The 25,996-nt window shown below is 42.0% G+C and overlaps 1 protein-coding gene across 1 annotated transcript; it reads right to left on the bottom strand.

Annotated features, from left to right (window-relative positions):
• Positions 1-796: 796 nt before the first annotated feature.
• Positions 797-22,050, bottom strand: LOC137914950 (ER membrane protein complex subunit 2). Its single transcript, XM_068758437.1, has 11 exons — positions 21,996-22,050; positions 19,521-19,634; positions 18,657-18,721; positions 18,050-18,135; positions 16,413-16,470; positions 12,335-12,420; positions 11,799-11,858; positions 7,988-8,069; positions 7,679-7,789; positions 5,919-6,023; positions 797-1,293 (listed from the first exon to the last, which is right to left on the bottom strand). The coding sequence occupies exons 1-11, from the start codon at positions 22,033-22,035 to the stop codon at positions 1,207-1,209; spliced, it is 894 nt and encodes a 297-aa protein (XP_068614538.1). The 5' UTR covers positions 22,036-22,050; the 3' UTR covers positions 797-1,206.
• Between the last annotated feature and the right edge of the window lie 3,946 nt (positions 22,051-25,996).

Genomic DNA, 25,996 nt, shown 5'->3' with positions numbered 1-25,996 from the left:
GTGAGTTTACGCTCAGCTTCCAACTTTGATGACTTCCAACAGATTGATGAGGCAAAAACAAATGCAGACACATTCATCTAACGACCAAGGAAAGATTTTTTAAAAAAAGCATGAGAGAACGGCCTGAGAACACACTCTGGGCTTCGAGCTGGTGACCTCTCTCAATTTAAGAGGTGACCGATAAAGCCATAAACTCAAAATGGTTTTTCATCGGTGAAGAGAGGCATTATGAGACGCTTGCCATGACTTAATGAACAAAAGCAATGGAAGTAGGCGCTGACCCCGCATGAACGACTGGCAAGGCAGCCATACGGATGAATTCATATTAAATAGTACCAAAGGAACGAGAGGGTTCCGCTACAAAAGAAACCTCTCAGTGCCGAGATGTCCTTCTTCCTGGTCCGTCATCAGATTTACAACATTCAGGAATAGACCTTTCACTTGCCAACTTGTGGCATGTTCATTACTAACAGTGATCTTTAAGATCCTCAAATCTGAAATGACAGAGGTGTTCTCCAGCGTGCTGAAGTTGGTCCAGCTGGAATCTTTGGGACTTGGTACCCCATTTTAGTGCCATTTGTTGGTACGACCGTTGTCTTTGCAATGGCAAACATCTCTCGCTCTAACTGTGGCAGGCTCAAATGTGCCAATAACTGTCTATGCCGGGGACAGAATGATTACGATAGCTGGAAAGCCAAGAAACAACCCACGACTTGGCTTCTATGTTGCTGCAGAACATTAAGAAAATGTATTTTCAACTTGGCTATCAGCCCTACATTAAACTTGGACATTTTTGAAAGATTAAACAAAAGAAAAACAGAAAGTTTTATTAGATATTATGTTTCATTTCCAGATGGAAACATTTCAGGACCTCAGTGCAGATAAGTGGGATCTTTATAATAAGCATTTGCTGTACAGATTGTAATCTGTCATGGTCACAGAGCTGTAGCCTTGATGTGGATGTACTAATCAGTGATATTTGCTCCGGTCTGCAGGAAATCACAGCAGGGTTAACACAACATATATCTTGTTTAAATAAATTCTAGTGCTCCGAATTTGCCGCTGTCATTTCCAGATGGGATTAAATAATGGATAAAGGGCGATTAAAAAAACAAACTGTTTAACATCCGGTTTTAGTCACATTTCTAGTCTGTTCAAGCTGCCACGTCACTCCAAGTGGAAGGGGGACAGCACAGGTGAGGTCATCTAGGACATGGTAATCTGCATGGACTCCAGCATCTCCTCCACCGTCTTCATGGAGCCCTTGCTCTCCTTAGTACCGCGACCAGCCAGCTGTATGTCACAGAGGGGACAAGAAGAGAGAACATTAGAGAGCATTAATTCACTCTAAACACTTCAAAAAACACGAGTTTGCAAGCTGGAAGGGGAAAACGATCAGAAAAGCAACAGTCGTCGTTAAAATGATTTGGTTTCAAAAAGAAAAGAAGAAAAAACGAATGTTTGAATGCTGCAGCATAAGTACAATTTTACTTCTGTGCGTGTGTGTGTGTGTGTGTGTGTGTGTGTGTGTGTGTAAGGCCTCCAAGACTGACCCACATGATTAACTGGCCTCTACAGCCTCCGGTATGTCGTGCTAACTTCTGCACTGTGTCCAAAGGGCCGCAAATTATAATCCAATCAAAGTATAATCCAGGGCTACTCACGCATGCACACAGAGACATATTTAGCTAACAAATTAAACTTCGTCACAGATAAGGCACCCCCTCATAAATTACCACGGAGACAGCTTCCTTCACCTTGGGCATGGGAGCAGGGACATAATAAAGGGTCAGACTAATTAACCTCACTGCACCTGCAGTTATACATAGACATAAATCTCTATACATTTATTTGGGAATTATTCAAAAGGACACTTTACACCCCAAACATCACATATGTGAGTTTAATCAAATTCAGGATTTTGGTACTACAGTGGAACCTCGGTAGTCAAACAAGTCAGTATTCGAGAAAACAAAAATGGAGTTTAAAGAGCCCCGCCCATGCTGCTCCTGTTTTATATCCATCTTGTATATTGAATTGTGTATTCATATTTATATTTTTGGGGATTTTAGTATCACTGGGCTTTGGGATCAAATTGTATTTATTTATCATCAGTATATGATAGTCTCCACAACTCTGTACGTCTCCCTTCTTGAAAATGGGCACCAGAAAACTTCTCTTCCATTCCTCTGGCATCTTCTCCTCCTCTAGGACTGTATTAAACAACCCCACAACCACCTCTCCTAGACACTTCCATACCTCCATAGGTATGTCATCCGGGCCAACTGCCTTCCCATTCTTCATCCTCTTCAATGCCTTTCTAACTTTCTTTCCCGACAATGCAACTAAAAGATATTTTTCGATAACGGCCTTGCAATTGAAAAGATACCAGTAACGAGGTCTGCCTATACATAAAGCAGTCCAATTCACCTGTGAGTAGAACACACATTGAAAAGGTAGCCAAAATTAAACTCGTCTTGTTCAGACAAACGCACACACAACCATTGGAAACACAACTTCTATTCGAAACATGCTTGTCTGAAGAAATGTTATGAGCCTTAGGTCCTCAATAAGAGCATCTTGGCCTTATTCCAAAACCACATTCAGCCCCTCCCACACATTCTGTTTGCCGAATAACTCATAAACACTTAACCCTGTGTTCAGAATACAGCAAAGCATTTTACGCCATATGGCATTTATTCTTTCAACCTTTGGCTCTGCTCAGACATCTTCAAGCAGGAAATGCAGCCTAAACTGAGCCTTTAAGGTAATTCCATGGCAAAACTTGAATTCCTTTCCCCTTTTGCCAAACACTGAGCTAGAGAGGGTAACGTGCTCAGGTGTGTAATTGGCTATGCAATTTCCAAGTGTGACTCATTCTTCAAGATTTAGCCTGTGTCCATGTGTGTCCTGCCTTGTAGCTAAAATGATCACTGCATTTCAGTGACTTGCTGCCGAATGCGTCATTACCCTGGGTCCAGTAGTCAATTATCTCCTCAGCCTGAGGTGAGACCACCACATTAACTCCTGCCCTGTTCTACAATAGTTGAAGCAGACCAGACAGCTTCATATCTATTTAGAGCATCCAATAATAGTCATGACACAATGGGGGCTCGTGGCCCATGACAGAAGAGCGAATCAGAGAATCTGTTCAGAAGGGCAGGAAGGCAGGCCATGTTGTGCTGCTTTGAAGCACCCAGAACCCAACTGATGCATCTCCAGGTCAAGTCAAAAAACTTCACCTGTGTAATCATTTTTTTTTTGTTTCGATCCCCCCCCCCAAATGAACCCCAGTCAGTCATGACTTCTTGCTGACATTTGCTGCCACTTGTGCTCACCTCTCACAGAAGTATGACAATCACCAGGTACTGAGGCCTAATAAAAGTGGACGACTGACACGAGCAACGCTTTAAAGGGGACATCAATCAGCAAGCACAAGCACACAGCAGCCTGCGGCACTTTAACAGGGGCCCGCACCGCTGCTCCCCATTAAAAGGTCTCATTTAAGTGGAGGTGAGGAGTGAAAAAATAAAGGAGGCAACCTTACACCTTGTCATTCAACTTGTCTCCTACAGCAACCACAAACACATCTACAAGTGCACATGTGCACTTGTAGATGTGTTTGAAGGCCTCGTGCCAGGCCGCCATACACATCCTGCACATCCACAGCCCAACTGTAACTTTATGTACCCTTACGTTACGTGAACTCAGACATAATAGTTCTGCCTTTGGAAGGCCTTGTGTTCTTGATAGCATCCTTCTGTTTGAGGATCGTATGTATCGATGATGTGCTCCCCTCGTACTGCCGTGCCAAATCCCTGACGCGGACACCTCGGTCACGTTGATTTCATGCTTAATCTCCATCGTCATCGTGCGTCTTTTCTTCTCACTCCCATCCTGATCACTCGCTTTCTTTGGACCCATCACTTATAAGGAATACTCAGTTACAGCCAATATCACAGAAAAAATTGAATCCACCTACAAGCCAGACATCGCACATCTGAGCCACAATAAACAAGGACAGAGATCCCACCAAACTGCTGCTGCTTCTTCGTGCCTGCAAGTTTTGTGTGTCCTACACAACACTGATTTATAGATGTGCATACATCCGTTACATAAGGCCCTTTATGGTTAAGTGAACATGTTTAAACACTGCAAAAACAGATTTTATTAAAGTAGTCAGTGCTGGCACTTTGGGCTTGAATATATTGTAAAGTGGCACGAGTCATGAAAAAGGTTACCGACCCCTGCCCGAGACCCTTTACTTACTTTCTTCACATTTTGACACTGTACCCCCCAAATATTTCTTTTTCACACTTCGGCTCTTTCCCTTTTGATGGCCTTTGATTTATGATTCTAAGTTAACAGTTTGAGATATTCATCTTGTCCCATGGTGGGATCAAAGACTCTGATACCGCGCAGCAAGGTCAGTGAGTACACTGATCAAAGTGCAGTTAGGGTGGACGTGACATAAATCGAGACATCTGATTGACTAATTTGGTTGACCAAACCACCCCTACATTTTTATTTTTATCAAGGAGATTTATATCTTCTGACACATTAAGTGTTAACTTAAACAAAACCGGCTGAACCTCTTCAGACATGACAGTCCATCCCACACTAACTCAAAGCTAGAGGAACAAGTAAAGGCTTAAAGGGTGTCAATGGCAGTTCTACAAAAGCGGCAAAAGAGTACAGCCATTCGCCGTGACTCACAAACGCACTTTTATTTCCAACAGAGGCCCCGGACGTGTCTCGAGATGTGAAATGTGTCTTTGAGTGCGGTGAGACAAAGTCTGTAGAGGCTCAGCAGGAAGCCTCTCTCTCAAAAGGACCCACACACACGCTGAGCAAAGAACCACATATTACATGTTTAACTATTGATGCCTAAATAAGCAACACATTTGGCCCACATTGGGAATAAGATGTCTTTTGAAAATGTTTTTATGTGTGGGTTACCATGACAGCGCATAAATAATTTTAGTGATACCATGTGAACAGCTCCTCACTTTTTCCCCTCTGCACACATGTACACACTTATACCACTACTCTTTACCTCTCCGTATGGTAATAACTCAGTCACAACGTTTACACCATCTCCTCTTAGGTTCCTCAAAGTTGTCCCTGTTAATCACATTTCAGTTCAGGGAAGTCTATTGGGGAAGATATTTGAATTCTTTAAATACGTAATACGTAAGTTTATAATTAAGCTGATGAATTTAGTGGATAAATTCACTTAAAAGGCCAACGATTGTTAACTCCAGAGAATCAGCTTCCACCTCTGTGTGAAGTTCATCTGTGAAACCAGGGTGTGGAATAAAGTCTGAGCTGAGGCTGCAGCCTTAAATCAACACAACAACATTAAACATACCGAGACCGACCAAATGACACCACGGCTGTGAAAACACTGCATCCTTTATGGCTCCTGTCCAATTGAGGGTCGCTTGGCGGTGGTGAATTCTTTCACAAATTATTCAAATAAGGGGATTTCTGGATGTCAGGATATTGTGTGCAAATATCTAAAACATATCTGTGCTAGAAAATAACAGAGGACATTTAAGATAACATGACTGGCGGTTTTCATCGTCTGGTGGAATGAAGGGGGATGAGGGGGAAAAAGTAAACAATATTTTGCAGTAGAAGAAACAGGGCAAGAACTAATAGGATTCATGTGAAGGGGACATGCCCCCTGACATACTGCTAAGATTATGACTGGAGAGAAAACCACAAACTAAGCCTCACCTTAAAATCATCTTCACACAGCAAAATCTAAATGTTAAAAGGCACAGATATCTAATTATGGTTGGTGAATAATAGGGATGTAAAGTTTATTATAGCTAGAAGTTTAGTTTGCATACCAATAAACATACTGAAGCGTAATTAATTATCAAGCATGACCAAACCCATATACGACTAACCTTATAGGCTCTATTTATCTGAGTGGCAGCCCAGGCAGCGTACTTCATATTGTCCTTCTTCACCTTGGCACTAACTTTTGGACTGGCAGCAATGTGACTTGCAGACTAGAAGAAAGAAGAAAAAAGAAAAAAAAAGGGACGTTGTCATATCAAAACAGCAATAAAAGGGTCATTGAGATGAATGTGCAACCACTCTTACCATTCACCCGCCTACTAATCATTGTGGCAGAATGAAGAGTAAAAACAGACTTCGGCCCCATGGCACAGGCGTAATCATTTATGGGGGGGGTCACTGTTTTAACGCTACATATGTAAATTGTAACTTAAAAGGGGCATAATATCTCAAACGCCATCGATTCAAAATGATGAAAGGATGCTGTATGTCTTCCAAAATAAATAAGAAATAAGAAAACAGTGAACAGCGAGGAACTCTGTATGAATCACGATCTCTGCCTGCCCCTACATCTTCCCATGAACCGCAAATCCCATGTCTTTCCCATGTTCCTGCCATCATCTCCACACAGCAAACCCCAAAGATCTTACCCTGCATGTGCTTCAAAGCCGTTCCAACCAGTCCACTGAAACCTTAACTGCACACCAATCAACCTAGTCATGTTTTCTTTTTAGATCAAATGGCTTGGCTTCGGTATATTCTCGTGTATGCATTTTCCTTTTTTGTTTAATCTCAAGAGAAACATAAATTTAAATTATGCCAACCTCGAGAGAAGAACAGTGTGCAACATTATTGCGGGGAATCCCCACACAAGTGTGATGAGGAACAAGCCCACAACCTGACTGTGGGTCGTGCTACCAGGTCCCTCTGTCGGAGTGACTCACACACCAGGAGACAGTGAAAGTTTCTTGCCCTTTCACTGAACTTCTCGCACCTGTCAAGACCTAGACCACTGAGATTATCTAACAATCTCCGAAACAGACTCCTACGACAGACCTGTGACTGATAGAAACTCCCATCTGAAGTATCCATTAGAGAACCAAGTGTTGGTGGAGGACTTGTCAGGAAACCGCAGAGGGCCTGTTCAGTGTCCAGACCAACGTGAGAGTTAGCAGATGTGATTGCTTGCTTTGACACTGCCCTGCTCCTCCTGTACGCTACACCTCAGAGCGCTTCCAGAGGGTATGGGGCTGCTGTGAGGTGTTCGGAGTGCCTGAGGTCTCCCGGTGCAGCAAGCAGGAAAACACCAGGACTCTCTGACCGTGCTTCCCCTCGCCTTATTTTACTGCCTTGCAGCACTTTGTTTGTGTTTTTATGTCGAGTCTCACTTGCACATGATGCATTGGCACTAGCAGACAACATCCTGTTTAAACAAATATGCAGCTGAAAGGGTTGTTGGGCCAAGACTACGATCACATTTTCACCTGGTTGGATAATTTGACAGCGACAAAATCTTGTTGTGCTGCTCTCTCTCTCTCTCTCTCGCTCTCCCCGTCTTATTTTTTTACTCAATGACTACTTTATTTATGAAAATAAAGCGCTCCAGAGGGGCAGACTTTTCAGAAGCTGGAGTTCACCGTCTGAGTCAGCAGTGAGCTGACCTGTCTAAGAGCCCCTTCTTTGCAACCCCCCCCCCCAAAAAAAAAGAAAAAACACACAAGTATAGTCATGCTTGACATATTCAGTGGCCAGCTTCAACCTTGACAAACCACCAAGTTATAAAAAAGATTCAACTGTTTTTCTCTCTCTCTCTCTCTCTCTATCTATCTAGCAATCCATCCATCCCTCCGTGCAAAGCAGTACTCACCATGTACAGGCCAAACAATGCCCTCATGTTTCTGTTGTTCAGCCTCAGCGCCTGAGCAAAATATTTTCTGGACAGCTCCAGGTTCTCCAGGCCTCCCTGCGTGTACTTCACCTACGTGACGAGGAATCAAAAATGGCCAGTGAGCTCTCTGCGAAAGGGCAGCTCAGGTAATGAACGCATGGCATCTGAAAAAGCAATGCATGACTACTCCATGTAAACATTTCATCTCCTGCTCCAGTGTGTCTGTGACTTATGGAGTCCAAACATTTAATGCATAGTTGCTGACAGAAATCCAGGCAGGTTACCCACCTCAGCGTACTGCTCACAGTACAAATGATTGTGAGGATTGGTCATCATCAGCTCCTCGAGGCAAAACGCTGCTTTTCCGTAGCTGTGGAAATGACAGGACGGCAGTGAGCCGATCGATACAGCTGTGGATGTGTCAGACTTGCTTGCACAACATCTATGCCTAATAAAGTTACACTATGGGTATAAATCTGCTTTTAAAATTTCATGGAGCATGGATCAGACTGTATGTAATGTACTATGTTGACTAGAGCTCTGAAACCCACTCAATGACATGCAGTTTATTTACAGAGCAAAAGTAAAGTTACTCCGTCCAGACAGCTGTCAAAGGTAAATAAGCCTATCTGGTGTGGTTATTCTCCTGACTTTGGGGACACTGAGGATCACTCTTGTCAGTCTGTATGTTTTTTCAGCCTTAAATGTGTAGTTAACTACCTTCTTGAGGTCGGCACTACAGTAAAAGCTGGCACACTGTGCCTATACTCAGATGAGATCACTTCTCAGCAGTAGACTGCTGAGCTGTTGACCTCATACTAATCTGCTGCCATTCCATTTCCAATACAGTTTTCCCTTCATTGGCCCGGGCCAGGACGAGCTAAGACACAGTGCATCATTGAACGTAAAGCCACAAAACGCCAGGAGAGGGAGAAGCACGCCTGCTGACAGACAATGGCGCTTCATCGGCTGCAATCCGCACATCCAAACAAAAACCTATTGTCCTTTTTAAGGGGAACGGTCACTTTCTGAGCAGGTCATTTTCCCTTGTAAGACTCTGTATTATCGGAATTATTTGTAGCAAGTATGAAAAAAGTCTTCACCTGTAACAAGGGAAACAAAATAAAGCACTCAACACTAACTAGCCTAAAGAATTAACAGCATAGAAGGAAGAGGAAGGTGGGGACAAAGAGAGAAAGGGGGGGAAGGGGCTGAGCAGAGTGTAGATCAGAGGGCTTTGGAACACTGGGGGCTGCTTACAATTACTACTTCCTCTCCCTAAAGACTTTCAGATGTGTGCACGCCGTGGTCGTGGCGTGCTCTATCAGCTATCATCCAGAACCTTTCCAAACCCTTACCTCTTCTTCTCTTCCTCTAAGGTACCTAACTCCACCATCACACATGCAGCTTCTCTCCGAGATCGCTCTATCGCAGCGCTTTAGTGCTGTTGTGGCGAGAAACTGAACAAATCTATTTATTTTGGAGCTTGACAAAACAATCAGCAGTGGCTTTCCTCAATTTCATTACCACATTCGCACTGCATAAAATACCAGAATGGATTCAGACTGTTGCAAAGTATTTTTGAAAAAAATACCGACTATTTATCCTGTAATTCTGGACGACCAGTCCAATTTTGCTAAACAGTCTCATAAAACGGGTCGGAATATGAGCCAACAGCAGATTCCAGCAGAGGCTCTGTGCAATGCTCGCAAACAGACATACACAAATCTTCTTTTAAAACACCGTCGGTGTCAACCGAGAGGTTATTAATTACATTTTAATGTGTTAACAGTGATGCCTACTGGGACATCAAACATGGCCGTGCAGATGTACATTGCTTTGTTTATTTTTAGCTCCCAGGGTGTTCCGCGGCAAGAGGATGTGAGTTTATTTCTCTTCCCTGCTTCTCCATCACCCTGTTTTCTCTGGCTGGGGGGGAGAAAGAAAAGTGCCACCACCTCCTCCTGGGAATTCCACAGCAAGAGAGATCCACACACGCCCCCCGCCCCCCCTCGGCCTCCCTGCTCTGTCCGTCTGGAAACGAATTGCGATAATGCCAGGCTATCCGGAAGAGGAGGAGGAAGGGAAACTGAGTTTGTAACCCAAAATAAAGGAAACAAAGAAAAGAAATTGACACGCCTGTAGATAAGGGGCTGTGGGAGAAACTGGTGTGATATTAGAAGTGTTGGGATAAAATGGAAGATAATCCGCCCACCCCTGGATTTCCTCTGGCTACTAGAGCAATAAAGCCTGCCAGACAAAAGCATGAAATATCCAATAAGGACTCCTCTCACCACTGCACATTCCTGCTGCTGGTGCCCTCGCCCCAGAGCAACCTGAGAGTCATCATGTGCATGCGCACGCACACACACACACACACACATACAGGGGGTCGTCGACCTATGCGGCTGACGACAGTTCGACCGCACTGCTCCGTTTTGTTTATCTGTTTACGTGTTTACGTGTTTGTACGACATACCGGAACGCGACCGAGCGACTCGAGTGTACGACAGTTTCTGTAGTCTCACCCACGATGTCTACCGGGAGGAAATTGTCTCTTTCTACTCTTCATTGACAGAATCATGACACATCATAATATACCTTCCGTATTTTAACACAGGCCGACTTTCTACCAAATCGTCTTACAAAAAAAACCCTTGCAACTAATTGTGGTCATAAATCGACGACTCCTTGTGCATATATATATATATATATGTGTGTGTGTGTGTGTGTGCACGTATTATATTCTTAGGAAAAAATCAGGAGGCTGAGCTTGAAGCGGCGGAGATGGGAGACGGCTGCTGAGGATGGAACTGCCAGGGAACAGGGTTAGAGGTCGACCCAGGAGAAGATACATGGACGTAGTGAGGGAGGACATGAAAGTGGCTGGTGTTGGGGAGGACGATGCAAAGGACAGGGTGAAGTGGAGAACATTGATTACAAAAGTACAGTAGTGTATATATATATATATACACACACACAGTTTGCTGCTTCACTCACGTCTGCACCCCAGACAATTAAGGAGTGTTAAAAAGTGACACAAGTAAAAGGATTTTCCCCAAAACTGCTCTTGCCTGTCTTGCAATTCTCCTTGACAACTGAGATATCAGTGGGAAGCCATGGAGCTTGTCTGCACTGGTATGTAAAACAGGGGGCTTAGGACCAAAATCCTATTAAACAACTCTTCTGTGACAAACAGACAGGGCTCCATTCAGACCCCTGACTGAGCTCGGCATCTCAACGCCTTCCATTGTAGCCTTCCAACAGCCCTGGAGAGATCAAGCCATCAGTCTGATGGGACGACCAATGTGAAAGGCATGCTTTCAGTACATGGCTGCCTTCATAGAAGCAGATTCCAGAGTCTCAGGAGGACTCTCAAGACAAAGCTCTATCAGTTAAGGCAAACAACTTCTCACTTAGCAGACGCACCATAAACATTCACTTCACAAGGAATAATTTACTCTGAAGCACATTTGGAACAATCTCCAGCTGAGGTTTGCTCTTTTTTTTTTTTTTTACTAAATATATATTAATATAAATTTGTTGCCCCAACATAAAAAAAACACACGTTATGAATGATCTGAGGAAAAATATTATTTTTGGATTCAATCATTTCTAACAAAAAGAGTGTCTACCTAATGTTTGTTTAATGTTTACACAATCAGCTGAATATATTCCTCCCCCATTGCTGAAATATTAACAATTGCTGTCTTATTTTCACAGTTTTTCCAAACTTACTGCTTTGAAATGAATGCCCCTGGATGCTTACTAATTAGTTGTGAGACAGGATGAATTATTTTATTCCTTTTTAAAAATCACACTTCAACCCATGGCAGGGTTAGTTTGCTTATAAGTATTGTAATACTTCTATTTGAAAACACAGTACAACCATAAAGTGTGCAGTATTCCTGGGTGGATGCTTGAATGCAGAAAGGCAAATACTTTGTTATACCGGTACTCACACTTGATAGTGAAGGCAAATCATTTGCAAGTTTTATCCCAAGTGATAATAATTCAAAATATGTCATGTTACATGACATATACAGAAAACTGCAACTCCTAAACTCAAACTACTACTTGAATGATCAAAATGCATTACTCATGTTCGTTGATGTAGAGCTCTGACAACTCGTGCCAAGCTTCTTGGTCGCCAACAAACCTGTAAACACAAAGTAAGTTTTATCAATTCATTACAACAATTGTAAAATAGTCAATGCAGTAATCGGTTTTGGTTTTAAATGGCGCTTTCCTGGACACTCAAAGATGCTTTACGTGGCATTATTCATCCGCTCCTTACATGGTGGTGGTAAACTACTATTTTGGCTGCCCTCCTGACCGCTCACTACATTCACACAGGCAATGTGGGAGAAGTGCCTTGCCCGAGGACACAATGGCAGTGTGCAACAACAGTGGGATTCGACCGGCCGACCTATCGATCATAGGACGACCCGCTCACCACCTGCGCCACCGTCGCCCCAGTATTACAACAAGAATGACAGAAAAGCCGCTTTGAAGGTAGGAAGAGGAGTTTGCTGGCATTTGGCACACAAGCTGTGGCCGCCCAACTGAAAGCACATTGTGTTTTTAATCAAAAAGAAATCCAGGGGAGGCGGGGGGTCTTGAAGGAATACGTACTGCTCCAGATACTCATTCAGCTCCCGGATGGCTTCAGTGCTCTTCCCCTGGGCCTTCAATATGGAGATCTTGCGTTTCCTCGCTGCCTGCAGAGAAGAGCGTAAACAGGATTAGCAAATCTTTCAGTGCTTGTCCGGGGGGGGGGGGGGAATGAGAAAACATAAGGGGTGTGAATTCCAATGTGCACATTCATTATCATTTTCAGGGAATCAAATCATTTCTAAAAAATTCAAACCGCTGACATTTTTTACACTTCGGTTAACTTTCATTCATTTCCTTGACGGCGACACAATCAGTACTTGTTTTGTCTTCAGCGGCTTTTCCAGATCCAGGTCATGGATTTATGCTGGATCCGATCCCAGCTGATGACTCGCAAGTTTATCGCAGGGCAGGGTTAACGTATTTGTTTCAGCATATTTTAATAAACGCAGCCCTCCAGAGACATAACTGCAGAAAGTTAGTAGCCGTGTCCAACAGGAGGACATGCACAAGTCACTGTTAAGGTGTTAGAATGACCCCAGTGGTTGTGATAAAGTAATGAGTCATCACCTACATAACTGGGGGAAATGGCACGCTCCCCAAAGCGCTAACTGCTGTCTCTCTGTTGAAGTGGCCATACGTTAAGTGCTGCACCATCCTGACTTACATCAGCTGAGAATAGCTTCCTGTTTCGTTTGATGTTTAAGCGACCCTAAAGTGGATTAGATTCTCATCAATCTGATTTAGCAAATATTACTGCATCTGCTGAGTTTCCAAATGTTTTACTCCCGCTAACCCCTCTCCTTTTCATAGCAAGTGAAAACCTTAACAGGAGGCTGTTGCTCCATTAGAAGTGGACTGGCCTGCCACTGCATATTTAATTTATGGGCAGGCCCTTGACTGAGCAGGGCTTCCTTTCCTGCACTTATAGCCAAAGCCATTGAGGTCTGTGCATGAGTCATGACTAGGGGGCTGTAAATTTGGGCTTTTTCTGACACCACCATCACAAGAAATCCACTTATCAATCAACAGAGAATTTTTTTGCAGGGGGGATTTTTTTTTTTTTTTAAATGAACACAACAGGAATCTGGATGGATTTTTGTACTTGTGCATTCCTACCCCACCAACCTCTTTTCTTCATGCTTTTCTTTAATTCCGCAGATAAAGAACCACTTAAGGCTCAAAGAAGCACATGGAAGATGGTAGCCCAGAGTCACACAGCACTTTATTAAACGAGAAGCAATTCCAAACACTTCTCTCTCATCCTTTCTCTAACTAATGATCCAGAAAAGCTGGCAGTGGGACCGGTCCCTCTGTTATCATGATTCCTTTTTAATTAGCGCACTGAGGAGACATTAGGAGGGAGAACTAGATAATTTACATCACTCTTGGCTCTTTGCTGCAACCTTCCTTCATTATAATAATAAACACTGCAACGAGGGTGGCACACCAAGCACACGCTACAAATGTGGGGGGGGGAGTGAAAGATAAATTCAGAAAAAGATGAGCTTCATAACGCTCGTAAAGGTTTGTTTAGGTCTGTACATAGCAACAAAGAAGGCTGTTTTCAATTTTACTCAGACAAGACGAAATATTTTCTTAATTTTATGAAAATACTTTCATTTTTGCTGTCAGGAATTCTTAACCGGGGTTTTAAGTTTCAAATGATTTCACCCACAGAAATAGAATCTTGTCGTGACTCAACCTCAGGAGGCATCTATGAGACCTCAGTGGCTTATTTAAGAAATACTATCGTTCTATGTTAAACAATTAGGGTGAAAAGAAAGCACAGTAATTCAGTATTAACGCACTGACTAAGACAACTTGACATCTAAAAAAAAAAGGAATGGATCAGCACAATTTTGCATGTAAATATTGTGGACACTGCATAATCTAAAATACTCAGAAGAAGAAATTAAAAGGTGGAAAGAAATGCATTTGTGCACGCAGACAATAATTTTGCCAGATCATTGCTGTAGGTATTGGAACATAGCAAGCAATTGAAGAGCAAAGAGTTTGAAACACTTTTTGGACACTACCATGGCAAAAAGAAAAAATATTGAGCAATTTTTGTTGATTCAACAATTTTGGTTAATGGGTACCACATCTATTCCGCAGCCTGTTATTACAACAGCTCAGTTTCCAATCTCTGCTTCGCATGCTGGGATGCCTCACAAGTCTTCCTTGTGGTCGACAATTTTCCGCCATCTTCAGGCCCATCCCGTGTCTGATTCTCCAGAGCATGTGTGCAAATATGTAAAGCGGAGATGGCACTCACTCAAAGGCAGGTGACCCGAACAATGTCAGTATATTACCACCCCTCCCTCCAACACTAAAACCGTGACATTCCAGACAAGGATTGTGGGAAAAAGGCTTAAGGTTAAAATCCCAGGCACAGAAGACCTATTTTTCTATTTTCTTCCATTCCCAGCCCTGAGTTTGACTGACAGCCTCCTCGCTTTGGTGGCAGTATCCAGCACGCAGCGGCCAGGAAACAGACCAGGCCCTTTCCGAGGTTGTCCCTGGAATCCCCAGAAGATCTGTGCCATGTGACATGTCAGGGGAAGTTCCTGGGATTCAATGAAATTGCAACTCCCATTGTCAAAACAGTGGATAATGCGAATAAATTTGTCGCAGATTAAACAAATTACTTAAACATACATTTTGCCGGAGCAAAACCCATTTTGTATATGAAAATGACAGTCTTACAAGAAATAACTTGACTTGTGGCTTTTACTTCAATCTTATTTTGGACAACATGCATGGAACAAATTCTTTTCAAAGTTGAATGCAACCATCCCAGTGTCTTTTCTGTCAGCCATGGTATGAATAAAGATATTTCATAATTATATCACAGATGATACCAGAGGTTTGTTTAGGCAGCATAAGCATTTCTGAGAGCATCCGCATTTAGTGGACTCTATTTTCTTTATTCAGCTCGCACTTCTATACGCAGCTGCTCAGTCAAACTTATAAAACTTTTTGTTGTGACATTTCACCTCCCTCTTGCCTTATAAAGACGCATATCTTGTTACTCAACCGCTCTTAAATTGAAACATTATGGACTCTGGAGGGGAGCTGCCCATGAAAACAGTCCAGTCCCTTGTTTTAAAGGCCAACGTGTCCATTTTACATACAAACTCCCAGCAGTATCAGAAGCATAAAATACACAGGCATGGTTTTGACAAAGTGAAGTTGGGAGGGACACGTGCGAGGCAGCAACTGTGTTCAGATAAAGATGTGATTCCTCTCTGCCACCGTGAGAGTCGGTTAGGATGGGGCGAATCACAAAGCACAGAATTGACAATAAGACATGCAAGGCATCCAGAGTACAAATGTCTTTGCGCTGTCTGAGAAAAGGTTTAATGTAAAGCGATAGAGATTCATATTTAAGCATGACAATGTTTTTTGAACGTCTTTTGGGGTGAAGAATGAGAGTTAAATAATTAAAGACATGGTTTCTTTTGAAGCCCTTTCATAAGATTTATTTTCTTGTATGGCCACATGTCCTCATGGAAGCAATTACCTGCAGGTACATTATATTTTGTGCTGGTGGTCTTGAATCGACAGAACACTGGCTAGACATTTTGGCTAATCACTTGACAGATAAATAGTAAATTGAAAAGAGAATATAGGAAAGAGAGAGCATTTCAGAAGGGCTATTTTGAACTCGTCTGTATTAACAGCACAGCACAATGGAAGCCTTTGCACCTGAAGCAGTAGACAACAATGTTGAAGGTCACACAGGAGCTCTGGTTAGAGTGGGGGTCTGCAGGGTCCAGTAAATCACCATCTTCAAAGGCCAGACCTTTATTTACAATTTACATCCACCAAACATGCCTGCCACTGACTAAGGCCATGAATCACCCCACACCCACCCAGCCTTAAACACTTTTCAGTTGTATCGGTGATGGGATGATCAGTACTGTGGTTGAGGTCAGAGGCCAAGAGGAGTTTAATTTAGCAAGCTCACCCTGCTAACACCAAAGTGCTTCAGCAGATTTAAAGCCCTCCAAAAGAAGTTGAGACCACAAAGTGAAGAAAAGCAGAGCGCTAAGTGGAGGGATTTCCCCTTTCTTTCCTTGCTTCTCAGTCTTACCGTGTTGGTAGGGTCCTCCTGAAGAATGGCTTCATAGTCCTTGTTGGCCTCATCATACCTTCAGGCACAGAAAAAAAGACATTGGCTTTTAAACTGATTCCAGTCCCCCCGTCGTGCAAAATTAGGTAGCGGGGATATCAAGCAGAGCTCAAAGTAATCAAGTTTCTGTATACAGTGTCATCGGCTCCTATGATTACAGCACAGAAATCAGCCGTGATCTAAAGGGAGAAATAAACACTCACTTAAGTTTAAGTTGCCGGACACACAGCCAACATTGTGATATCACTTCACAAAGAGTCATGAAATCAATACAAACAAAGCACACTGTTTTGAAGAACATGTTTTCATTTGATTGTATCCAGCTTGATTCAGATTTAAACAAAATCAAATTACTCCTTTCAAACGTGCCCAAATCCGTAGCTAACTTATTGTTTCAGTTGACTGTGCCCTCGTCAATGCATATTACGGCAATATGTACATATGTATGAAAATGATAGGCAAGAACATCCTACACATCACCTCTAAAACTGTGAGAAAGGGCCCCCATGATTATGTTTAAAGGCGACGTTTTATGAGCTGTAAATATCAAGTCATACGGTAAAGAAATCTGGGCATGGAAGGAAGTGCATTTCACGCGTCTCGTCAAATCAGGCACAAAAGCATCATTTTTTATATATACATCCTTGAGAGGCCAAACACGAGTATCAGACATTGTCCTGCCCACAGCCTGCAACAGACAGAAGCGACTCTGGTTTCTATTAACGCTGAGAAACCCCACTTCCAGCACTGCCGCTTCCCTCACATACACTTTATTATTCAGCCACACTTAAGGAGATTTCAGGTGGCACCAGGGAAGCGCTTGAAAGAAACTTTGATTTGCTTTATTTATTTAAAAATCAAGTGTGTGTGGGTGCGGGCCTTGCTCATGGGTAACCCCGTCCGCTGCCAATTAGATCCCATCGTACCATTTATGTAATCCGGCAGCAGTGGAGCAATCACTCAACTGTCATATAATGAATGGCATAACCAGCAATGGTAATCCAGGTGAGGAGCGCGAGTCAAAGAGGAAACCGGATTCCCCTTGCTTAAATTTGATAGAAAAAAATATTTTTTTAAATACATTTATCTTTCCTCTCTCATTCTGTAGATTCAAAGTCAAAACAAATGTTGAGATTGTGGTGACATATCATATTTATAGAGCGAGGAAATGCCTTGTTTAGTATTTCTGTACCAAAACAGGATGGGAATAATGACAGCTTGAAATAGAGAGGACAAAGAGGGAGAAAAAAGAGATGCGGAGCAAAAAAAGAAAATAAAAATGAGATTACAACAAAGAAATAGAAACCGGGGAAGCTTGAGGGACCCCCAAAATAACAGTGGGACGTGACCACTTCCTTCCCAGGAATCCCGAGCTCAGACTAAAGGACCACAGAACTACCCAGTTCAACCCATCCTCGCTTATGCCGATCAAACATAAACACATCCTATTCAACAACACATACACTGCACACAAAGACCGTTGTACCACTTGGGATCTGCTTGCAGCTTCACCCCCCCCCCCCCCCCAAGCTACCCAAACTGCTGTGCGTAGCAGTGAGGTTGTGCTTTTTCTGGTGATGTTGGTATCCCATGCTTACCTTTCCAAAGCTTCCAGCCTCATGCCTGATAATCGCTTCACTCTGTGGCTATCTGAAAACTGCTTCTCCATTTGCCGTAGACAGATCTGCAAAGATGTGGGCAGGACAGAGAGACCGGTTAAATGTGAATCCAGGATGTTAAACTTGTGCTCCCACAGAAGATACCGCAAAAGACACAAACCACCTGGTTTGAAAATATCCATTTTTGCCAAATTTAAATGCACTCCATAAACTGATATGAAAACAGTTTCAAATGTAAAAATCCTCTGTTAACTGAATTTGTAGCTCCAAACATACTGAACATTTTCAACTTAAAGTCAGAAATCTGGCATGAAAGCTAAATAAATTCTATGATGATTAAAAGTACTTGAACTGCATAAAAGATGGGCAAGTTCTGCTAACACTTGAAGCGTGCTTCTCCATTCATTTGCTACACCCTGTGACTCCAGCTCTGAGCAAATTGTTTTTCCAAAGTACAGTACCACTTGGCCAAATAATCAGATTTCCAAATCTGGCAGAGGGGAAGCTGGAAAGCAAGGACGGCAGCAAGAGAGGGTTTCTCTCCCACTGCCGTACGGGTGTGTGACGAAGAGCAGTAAAAACATACCAGCGCCAAGTCATCGCGACTGCAGTCCAGAGCTGCTATCATCACCTGCTCATAAATAATCCATACTGGGGGGGGGCAGACAGAAAAGAATGTGTTAACACCCTTTCCATTCCACTGTCGGCTGCAACATTAAATTATGGTATATATATGAAGCGTACACTTGACTTTAGAGTGTCCCAAAGAGAAACAAGTTTCCATGATGTGAATTGATAACTCAGGACTTAAGTCAAAGAAATTCTCATTCATTTCACTATTTCATTACATTTACTCTTCTCATTATGGAATCCACTGAGGAGTTGCTTTTTTTTTTTTTTTTTTTAAACAAGTGTGAAGTTTTACAATTAAACGATAAAATACTGATAAAATATCTGACAGTTATTTTTAGTGAAAAACAAAAATCATTGCTAATTTTACAAGAACAAGGCAACATCTTGAAGAATTGATGAGATTGATTTTATGCAACTAAAAAAAAATAGTTTGATAAAACCCTGAGATGTCCATAATCCAATTTCCTATCGATTGCTGGAGCCTATCCCAGCTGGCTACGGGCAAGAGGCACACTCCAGACGCGTCGACATCGCTGGGCCACACACAAACAGACATTCACTCATGTGCAAACTCACACCATCAATTCACCAAAGCTGTTTTTGAAGGTGGGAGGAAGCCGGGGAACCCAGATTAAAATCCCTCGATTTGAGACAAAGTTATCCATTATAAGTTTGGATCAGGAAATTAAAAGACTGGTGCGTAACTTGTTCTTCATTCCCATTCTTACTAATGCTGTATCTGGTATCTATGTTGACCTCGGTGTGTATTACTGCTTGGGTCACTGGAATTATGTCAGGTTTTTCCAGAAACACTTACTGTCATCACCGAGTTTAGACGCATGTTCGCTGATGAGCTCTTCACCAACGTCCACAATTTGTTCACTGTTTCTGCAATTCTCTTCTCTCCATTTGCGCAACTTGTCTCTCATCTCTGTGGACAAATTCGTTAAATCATGAGTTGCAATCTGTATCATCGGTGCCTATTTTTTATAAAATGAAGATGCAACACACTGTTTCAAGAAATGATATCGTGTCAACATGAGAAACACTTGTATTCTACCTTGCCAGCGAACGGAGAAGAGCAGGGTCAGTAAATACTTGAACAATAATACTGCTACTGTACTTCCAGCTTGTCAACTAGCTGAAAGTACACAGACACACGCAGTAAGGACTGCTTGTACCGAAACATCGGAATAAGTGTCTTCATACGCCCTGATCTGATCATCAATCGGTATAAACCACCCCTCTCGATCAGAATAGAATCTTGATATCTTGATCGGATTGAGCTTGATTGGGTCAGACTAACCCGATTTGGGTGTGTACATGAAGCGTTTTTATTCCGATCAGGTTTTTAATCTGATCAAATGTGTCCAGGTAAACGTAGCCGCTGTCTCTAAGCCGTCCATCATGGCTGTCCTCACCACTGTCTCTAAGCCGTCCATCATGGCTGTCCTCACCACTGTCTTGTAGACCTTTCCCATCATCCTCACTGACACTCTATCGCAGAGCACGCCTGATACTTTCCTCCACCCGTTCCAGCCAAAACCATGACAAGTCAATGAAATACTGTTGGAAAACATGTTTCTGTACAACTTTTGGAAATGTTATACATGATATAAATATTCAGTGACTTCCATCTTCTTCAGCTTGTCCCGTTAGGGGTCGCCACAGCAAATCAACCTTCCGGTTGATTGCATGCTTAATTCTGGCAACGTTTTACGCCGGATGCCATTCCTGCCACAACCTTCTGCATTTATCCGGGCTTGGGACCGGCTCAAGGGAGACGCTACCTGTGCTATCTCTGACGCTGGATTCAGTGACTTCTATCTTATACTGTCAAATACAAACATTACAAACATCACAAGTATAAAATGTATTACAATATTGCAACTTGGCAGGTACGTCGGTGGATGGTAATTTTTTTGTGGTAAAAATATTAATTCCGCTGTCAGCCTGTTTCACCAAATTAATTTCACACATTATTGACCCAACATGTATTATAATACAATATGTGCATGTATAAAAGTTTGATGAATTTTTATCATATATATATGCGCTACGGTTCAAAGGTTTGGGGTCACCCAGACAAAGGAAGGTCAGTTTCATAGCGTCTCTAATCAGCTAAACTGTTTTCAGCTGTGCTAACATGATTGCAGGGTTTTCTAATCGTCAATTAGTTTTCTGACGCAGTTGAGCGAACACATCGTACTGTTAGAACACTGGAGCGATATTCGCTGGAAATAGGCCTCCATACACCAAAAACCAGGCCTTTCCAAAATAAGGACATTTCTAAGTGACTCTAAACTTTTGAACGGTAGTGTATGTTGATTTTCTTTCAGTACCAGCGACACTGGTAATGTCCCAACTAAGCCAGATCTACATAAGTAAGGTAAGGATATATGTTAAATCAAAGTGTGTGTGGAATTTCCTTTCAGCCCTGAAATACTTTTGTAAATTTCTCATATCTGCGTTGATAACTTGATATTTCTCTTTGGACGAAACTTAATGATCGAGGTCTTTGCCTCTGCTTTCTTAAATGGAGGCTTTTCTATCAAATTGAAGTATCTTACTGCACTATTACCTGCCATTACTATAACAATGGTAGTTTACTTCTGAAGGAAATGAAGTCTGCCAAAGTGAGTTCCAAACGGGTTGCATTCGTCATTTCATTAATAATTTTAAAAAAAAAACAGAATTTGCACAGCAAGGCTCATTTTATGTATTAATGTCTATCAACGTTCGACATAATTTATCTGGTCCTCTTACTCGGTGCGTGTCCAAATCTCGAATGGAGATTTAAATCAATAGCAAGACGTACAAAACTCCATTGAATAGTCGTTTTATTTACTGTCACTGGCGTGTATAATGTTTTACTATGCTATGTGTAGTTTGCAGTGAAATATTGTTGTGCAGCTAATACTGACGTTCGTCGAAGCAATGATGGAATGGCGTTAGCAATGGCAGGCTAACATGCTCTCGGCTTTGAGTTGCGTCTGAAATCAGGCAGCCATCGCTCACTGCGCGATGAAACTGGACTTTACTAACACCGGTAATCGTGAGCTAATGTAAATAGCAGCTGCTTATGTCCTTTGAGGATGAACGGAAGACGTTAGCTCATAGCATTAACACAGCTAACTCATTCACACGATGCATTATTAGCTACCTCGTATTGCAGACTGTTAGAGCGACAAGACAACGCCATGCTGCTGCAGCAACAAAACAAAATCACTAAATGACGTAAAAGTTAAACAAGGTGACACTTGAGCAGAGCCTATATTTGTATGTTTCTTACCTTCCCAGCTGACATCGTACATTTCCGAAACAGACGCCATCTTTTTTTTTTTTTTTTTTTTTTTACAAAACTTTATCCCTTCGCCGTGACAACGTCATGGGCTTGCCAACTGTGTGCGTGCCGGACGTACAAAACAAAACAATAAAATAAATAGATAAAATAACGTAAAGTAAAATAATATAAAAATAAAATGACCTGGTACCGATACTTTTACTTTCATGGTGTTTTGTTTTCTAACGTTATGACATATGTCCAATATCCATCCATCATCCCTTTTCTCGTAGACGAGAGGAACTGCTATTTTTTTGTGACATTGATATTCTAAGACATCTTAGTATCAGGAAGTGCAGAAAGAATTAAATGTCATAATATCTGTCAGGAATGCAAATAACACTGGGCAAGATTTTAGCTAGATGGTGAGCTTTGTTGCACTGGTAATATCCAGGAATGTGCATGGCAGTGTGTTAATATTCGTCTTGGTTATTGTTGGAACATGTAATACTAGCAAAACATTAAAACAATCATACACTGTCCACTGAGTTGAAGGGCTTTCCCCATCTGCCAAGAAGCCACTGAAGGCAGGCGCCCCAACAGTCACCACCAATAAACACCATGCTGTGGTGTGACATTAGGACACGATGGCAAAAGCACTCCGTGAACAAGCTGTCTGTAACGCTGAGATGCAGCTGGATTTGGTGATGGTGAAAAAAAGCCTCTTGACATTAGGGCCCTGTTTAACTTGGAGCAGCTCTCTTGTGCAGAAATGTCACTATTTGGGAGATCAACTGCAGCCATCTGAAAACACAAGTTGTGCTACTTGACTTGCTTGCGTAGGTTTCCAATGCTCTGGAAGCCCCCTCATATGGCACATTGCGTAAACACACTTTTATTTTTTTCTTCTCCAGACTCCATGTATGAAAAAAATGACCATTCCAGTAGAAACACTTCAGAGGCATTGTATTTTGTTTTCTGACAGAACCATTCAGAGTTCACAATCTCTGAAGTGAATAGTTGGACTCTAAAAATTGAGGTAAGTTTAAGGTGCTCACTGCGGTTTTGGATTATAGTTCCTGTTCCATCTAGATTCTTTTTTTATTGGTGTTGTACAGCAAGTTGTGAAAAATAAAGACGGATGCAATTTGCAAAGATGTCTTCTGGAGCCGGCGGCACCATGTTAAATCTGATTAGGTCTCCTGTCGGACCAAGTTGCTTTAACTTCACCGTGAATAACACTGTACAGAATTACTTCAGCACACTTTGCCCCTGATGGATTCACTTTAATGCAGATTTGACCTCACCTGTATCCTGAGTGGGAGGCCCTGAGCAGGAAATTACGGCACATGACAATTACACGTACTCCCTCTCCTGCTCTTCTCTCTCTTACCTTTGGTGCCAAGAATAATATTCATCTGCATGTCAGGGCGGCACCGTGCTGGTAATTGATGTTACTCGCGCAGTATGAAGCTGAGGTTGTATTGCTCCCCTGATGCCTTGTTTAGTAGTATGATTGCTTATTGTGGATTGGAGTACATTATGGGATGCTAGATGACGTTAATAGTCTAGCATCCCTGACCGTTAAATTCACACAAGAAAATAACGTTGTGACGCAATTCACAACGAGAGGAGTGAGCATGGGAGCTGTTTGCCAGGATTAGCAGCTCTCAAATACTCAGATGTGTACCTGCCGTATGTGATAATGCTGATGTGCCGACTGTACCTTCTGTGAGCATGTGTTGTGGAGATGTTATGCCATGCCTCATGCCATTGTGCTAGACGTTCGCCTGGTTGTTTACCCTGGACATCTGGTTAGTAACCTTTATACCATTGCTGTCAAGTGGGACTGTTCCTGAAGTCAGCACTGGGCTCTAAATCATGAGTGATGGTGGTGGCTGATTTATATAACCTGAGACACACTCGGAGCAACATGATGCATATATAAAAGGTTTACCGAAGAGTCATTGAAATTCATATTAGATGCTGCAACTTGCCTTTGCAACATCCATCCTCAGGCCATTTGTCTGTAGGTCTTATTGATTTCTAGTCTGAAAGATATTAAAATTAATCCTGGGTGTCTTTGGCAGTGTCATCTGCTCTCCCCGTCTTTGATTCATCTGTTGACCAAGAGAGTTTTCACAGAACGAAAGAGCTGAGGTTTGTCATGGGATATTAGGCCCATCACTCCAGTGTCAGTTTATACTGTAGGAGACAAGGAATATTTTATGCAAGACAAAGTATGTCAAATGATGGTTTTGGCTTGCTGAAATGTGTTAGTGTTCCTGACAGCGTCCTTGTAATAAACTTGGGGATCAGGTGTGGCCAAAGCCTTCTTTGCCTGTAACAAGTAGCACATACTTTGTTTTAAATGGACAGAAATGCTGGATGAATCTTTATATTTACACTATTATCATTTAAATCAAATCTCTTATTCCCCAGCCTGGCTGTACAATATAATAAAAACCAAGAACAAATCTCTTTTCTTCAAATGTAATTTTTATGGCCTGATGTCACACAACTATTATTATGCTGATAAGGGGCTTAACTTTCAAAACTGAAAGCTAGATTGGACTCTTTGAATACTCATTGTGCAAAGACTTCGCCTCCACGCAATATGCTATTTAGTTGTTTTTGTCTAATATTTCTGTTGAAGTTAACATTCCTTAAGTTGTCGGCGTGCGTTTTTTTTATGTTTTGAAACCCAAACCACTGAACCATATTAGTCTGAACTGCTCTACTAATGTTCCTTAAAATTGCCATTTCCTGTTTGTTCATCCATCGTGAAACCACATACACTACACTACAGTGTCAGGATAATGTGCAAGGGATGGCTGAGAAACAAAAAAAGTAACCTTGCCTGAGCCATGAAGTAATTGTCTCGACACTCATTTTTGGAAAATAAAGTCTTAATGGAACCTCTGACACATTTGCCAAAAAGATTCTAACTTCTAACCTTTTTCAAAAATATGGCAGTTGACTATTTGAAAGAAGAGAAACTGAAACACTTTGGGCCGTCATAGTAATCTTATTATATTAAATGATTATTTCTGACCTCCAGCCCAAAGGAATAAAACTGCTCTTTTGTAACCCTGCCCTAAATGTTTGGAATATGTTCATGCATGGCGACAAATTCAGCACAATTAGAAAAATCAAGATAATGCATTAAAACAAAAGGATATTGCTTTTGTAATACTTTACTAGGCGTCCAAAATAATCAAATAATCGTCCTCTCTTTCAAATTTTATTTGGCCAACTTTTCTGCACATAGTTTGGTTCCAGGTGACAACAAGGAAGTTTAAGGTTGCACAATTATGCATCACCCAGAATTAGAGTTTCTAACAATGTATTTTTCTAGCAAAGCTGGAAGTTTGCATACTAGTTGCTGTAAAACCTGTATAACGACACTGTTCAGAGAAACGTCTTTGTGACATCATAAATCCAAGTTATAGCGTGTAAACTGGCTGGTATAATTAATTATTTAAACAAATCATGAATAAACATTGAGACAAATTCAGAAATATACAGGTTAAACCGACCCTCCTGAAAGGAGGCTGACAATAAAACGAAGTCTTCAACAGAGATGAAGCACTTTTTTCTTTTTTAATTTGAGCGGCCTGCCACTGAGCCAGAACTGACTGTCAGAAGCACCCAGTAAAACAGCAAATGGCCATGGTTAGTGGTGTCTGTTTATGACTCATTTCTACCTGCTGTCAAGGTGCTGGGAGAAGTGGGAGTAAATGAAAGAGCCCAGTGTTACCAAGAGAAGAATTGTGCAAGAACACAAGACATTTTCATGTGGTTGTCAAGAAAACAAGCTATTAGTGAAATGTATTAGAGATGGGCCATTTAGTACCTGATATTGTCAATATGGCCACCATATGGGCTGCTTTTACGAGGCAGCTGTTGAAGGACGAGCAAGGATGATGATGCACAGACACAGCAAAGTCATTCTAACCTTGTGGAAAAGTCAAATGATTGGAAATGATGCAGTTGTTTTCATTCAAATT

Source organism: Brachionichthys hirsutus, unplaced genomic scaffold (assembly GCF_040956055.1).
Source record: "Brachionichthys hirsutus isolate HB-005 unplaced genomic scaffold, CSIRO-AGI_Bhir_v1 contig_473, whole genome shotgun sequence".
Classification (NCBI taxonomy): domain Eukaryota; kingdom Metazoa; phylum Chordata; class Actinopteri; order Lophiiformes; family Brachionichthyidae; genus Brachionichthys; species Brachionichthys hirsutus.
Note: the sequence above shows the minus strand (reverse complement) of the source record. Positions and strands in the feature narration are given on the sequence as shown.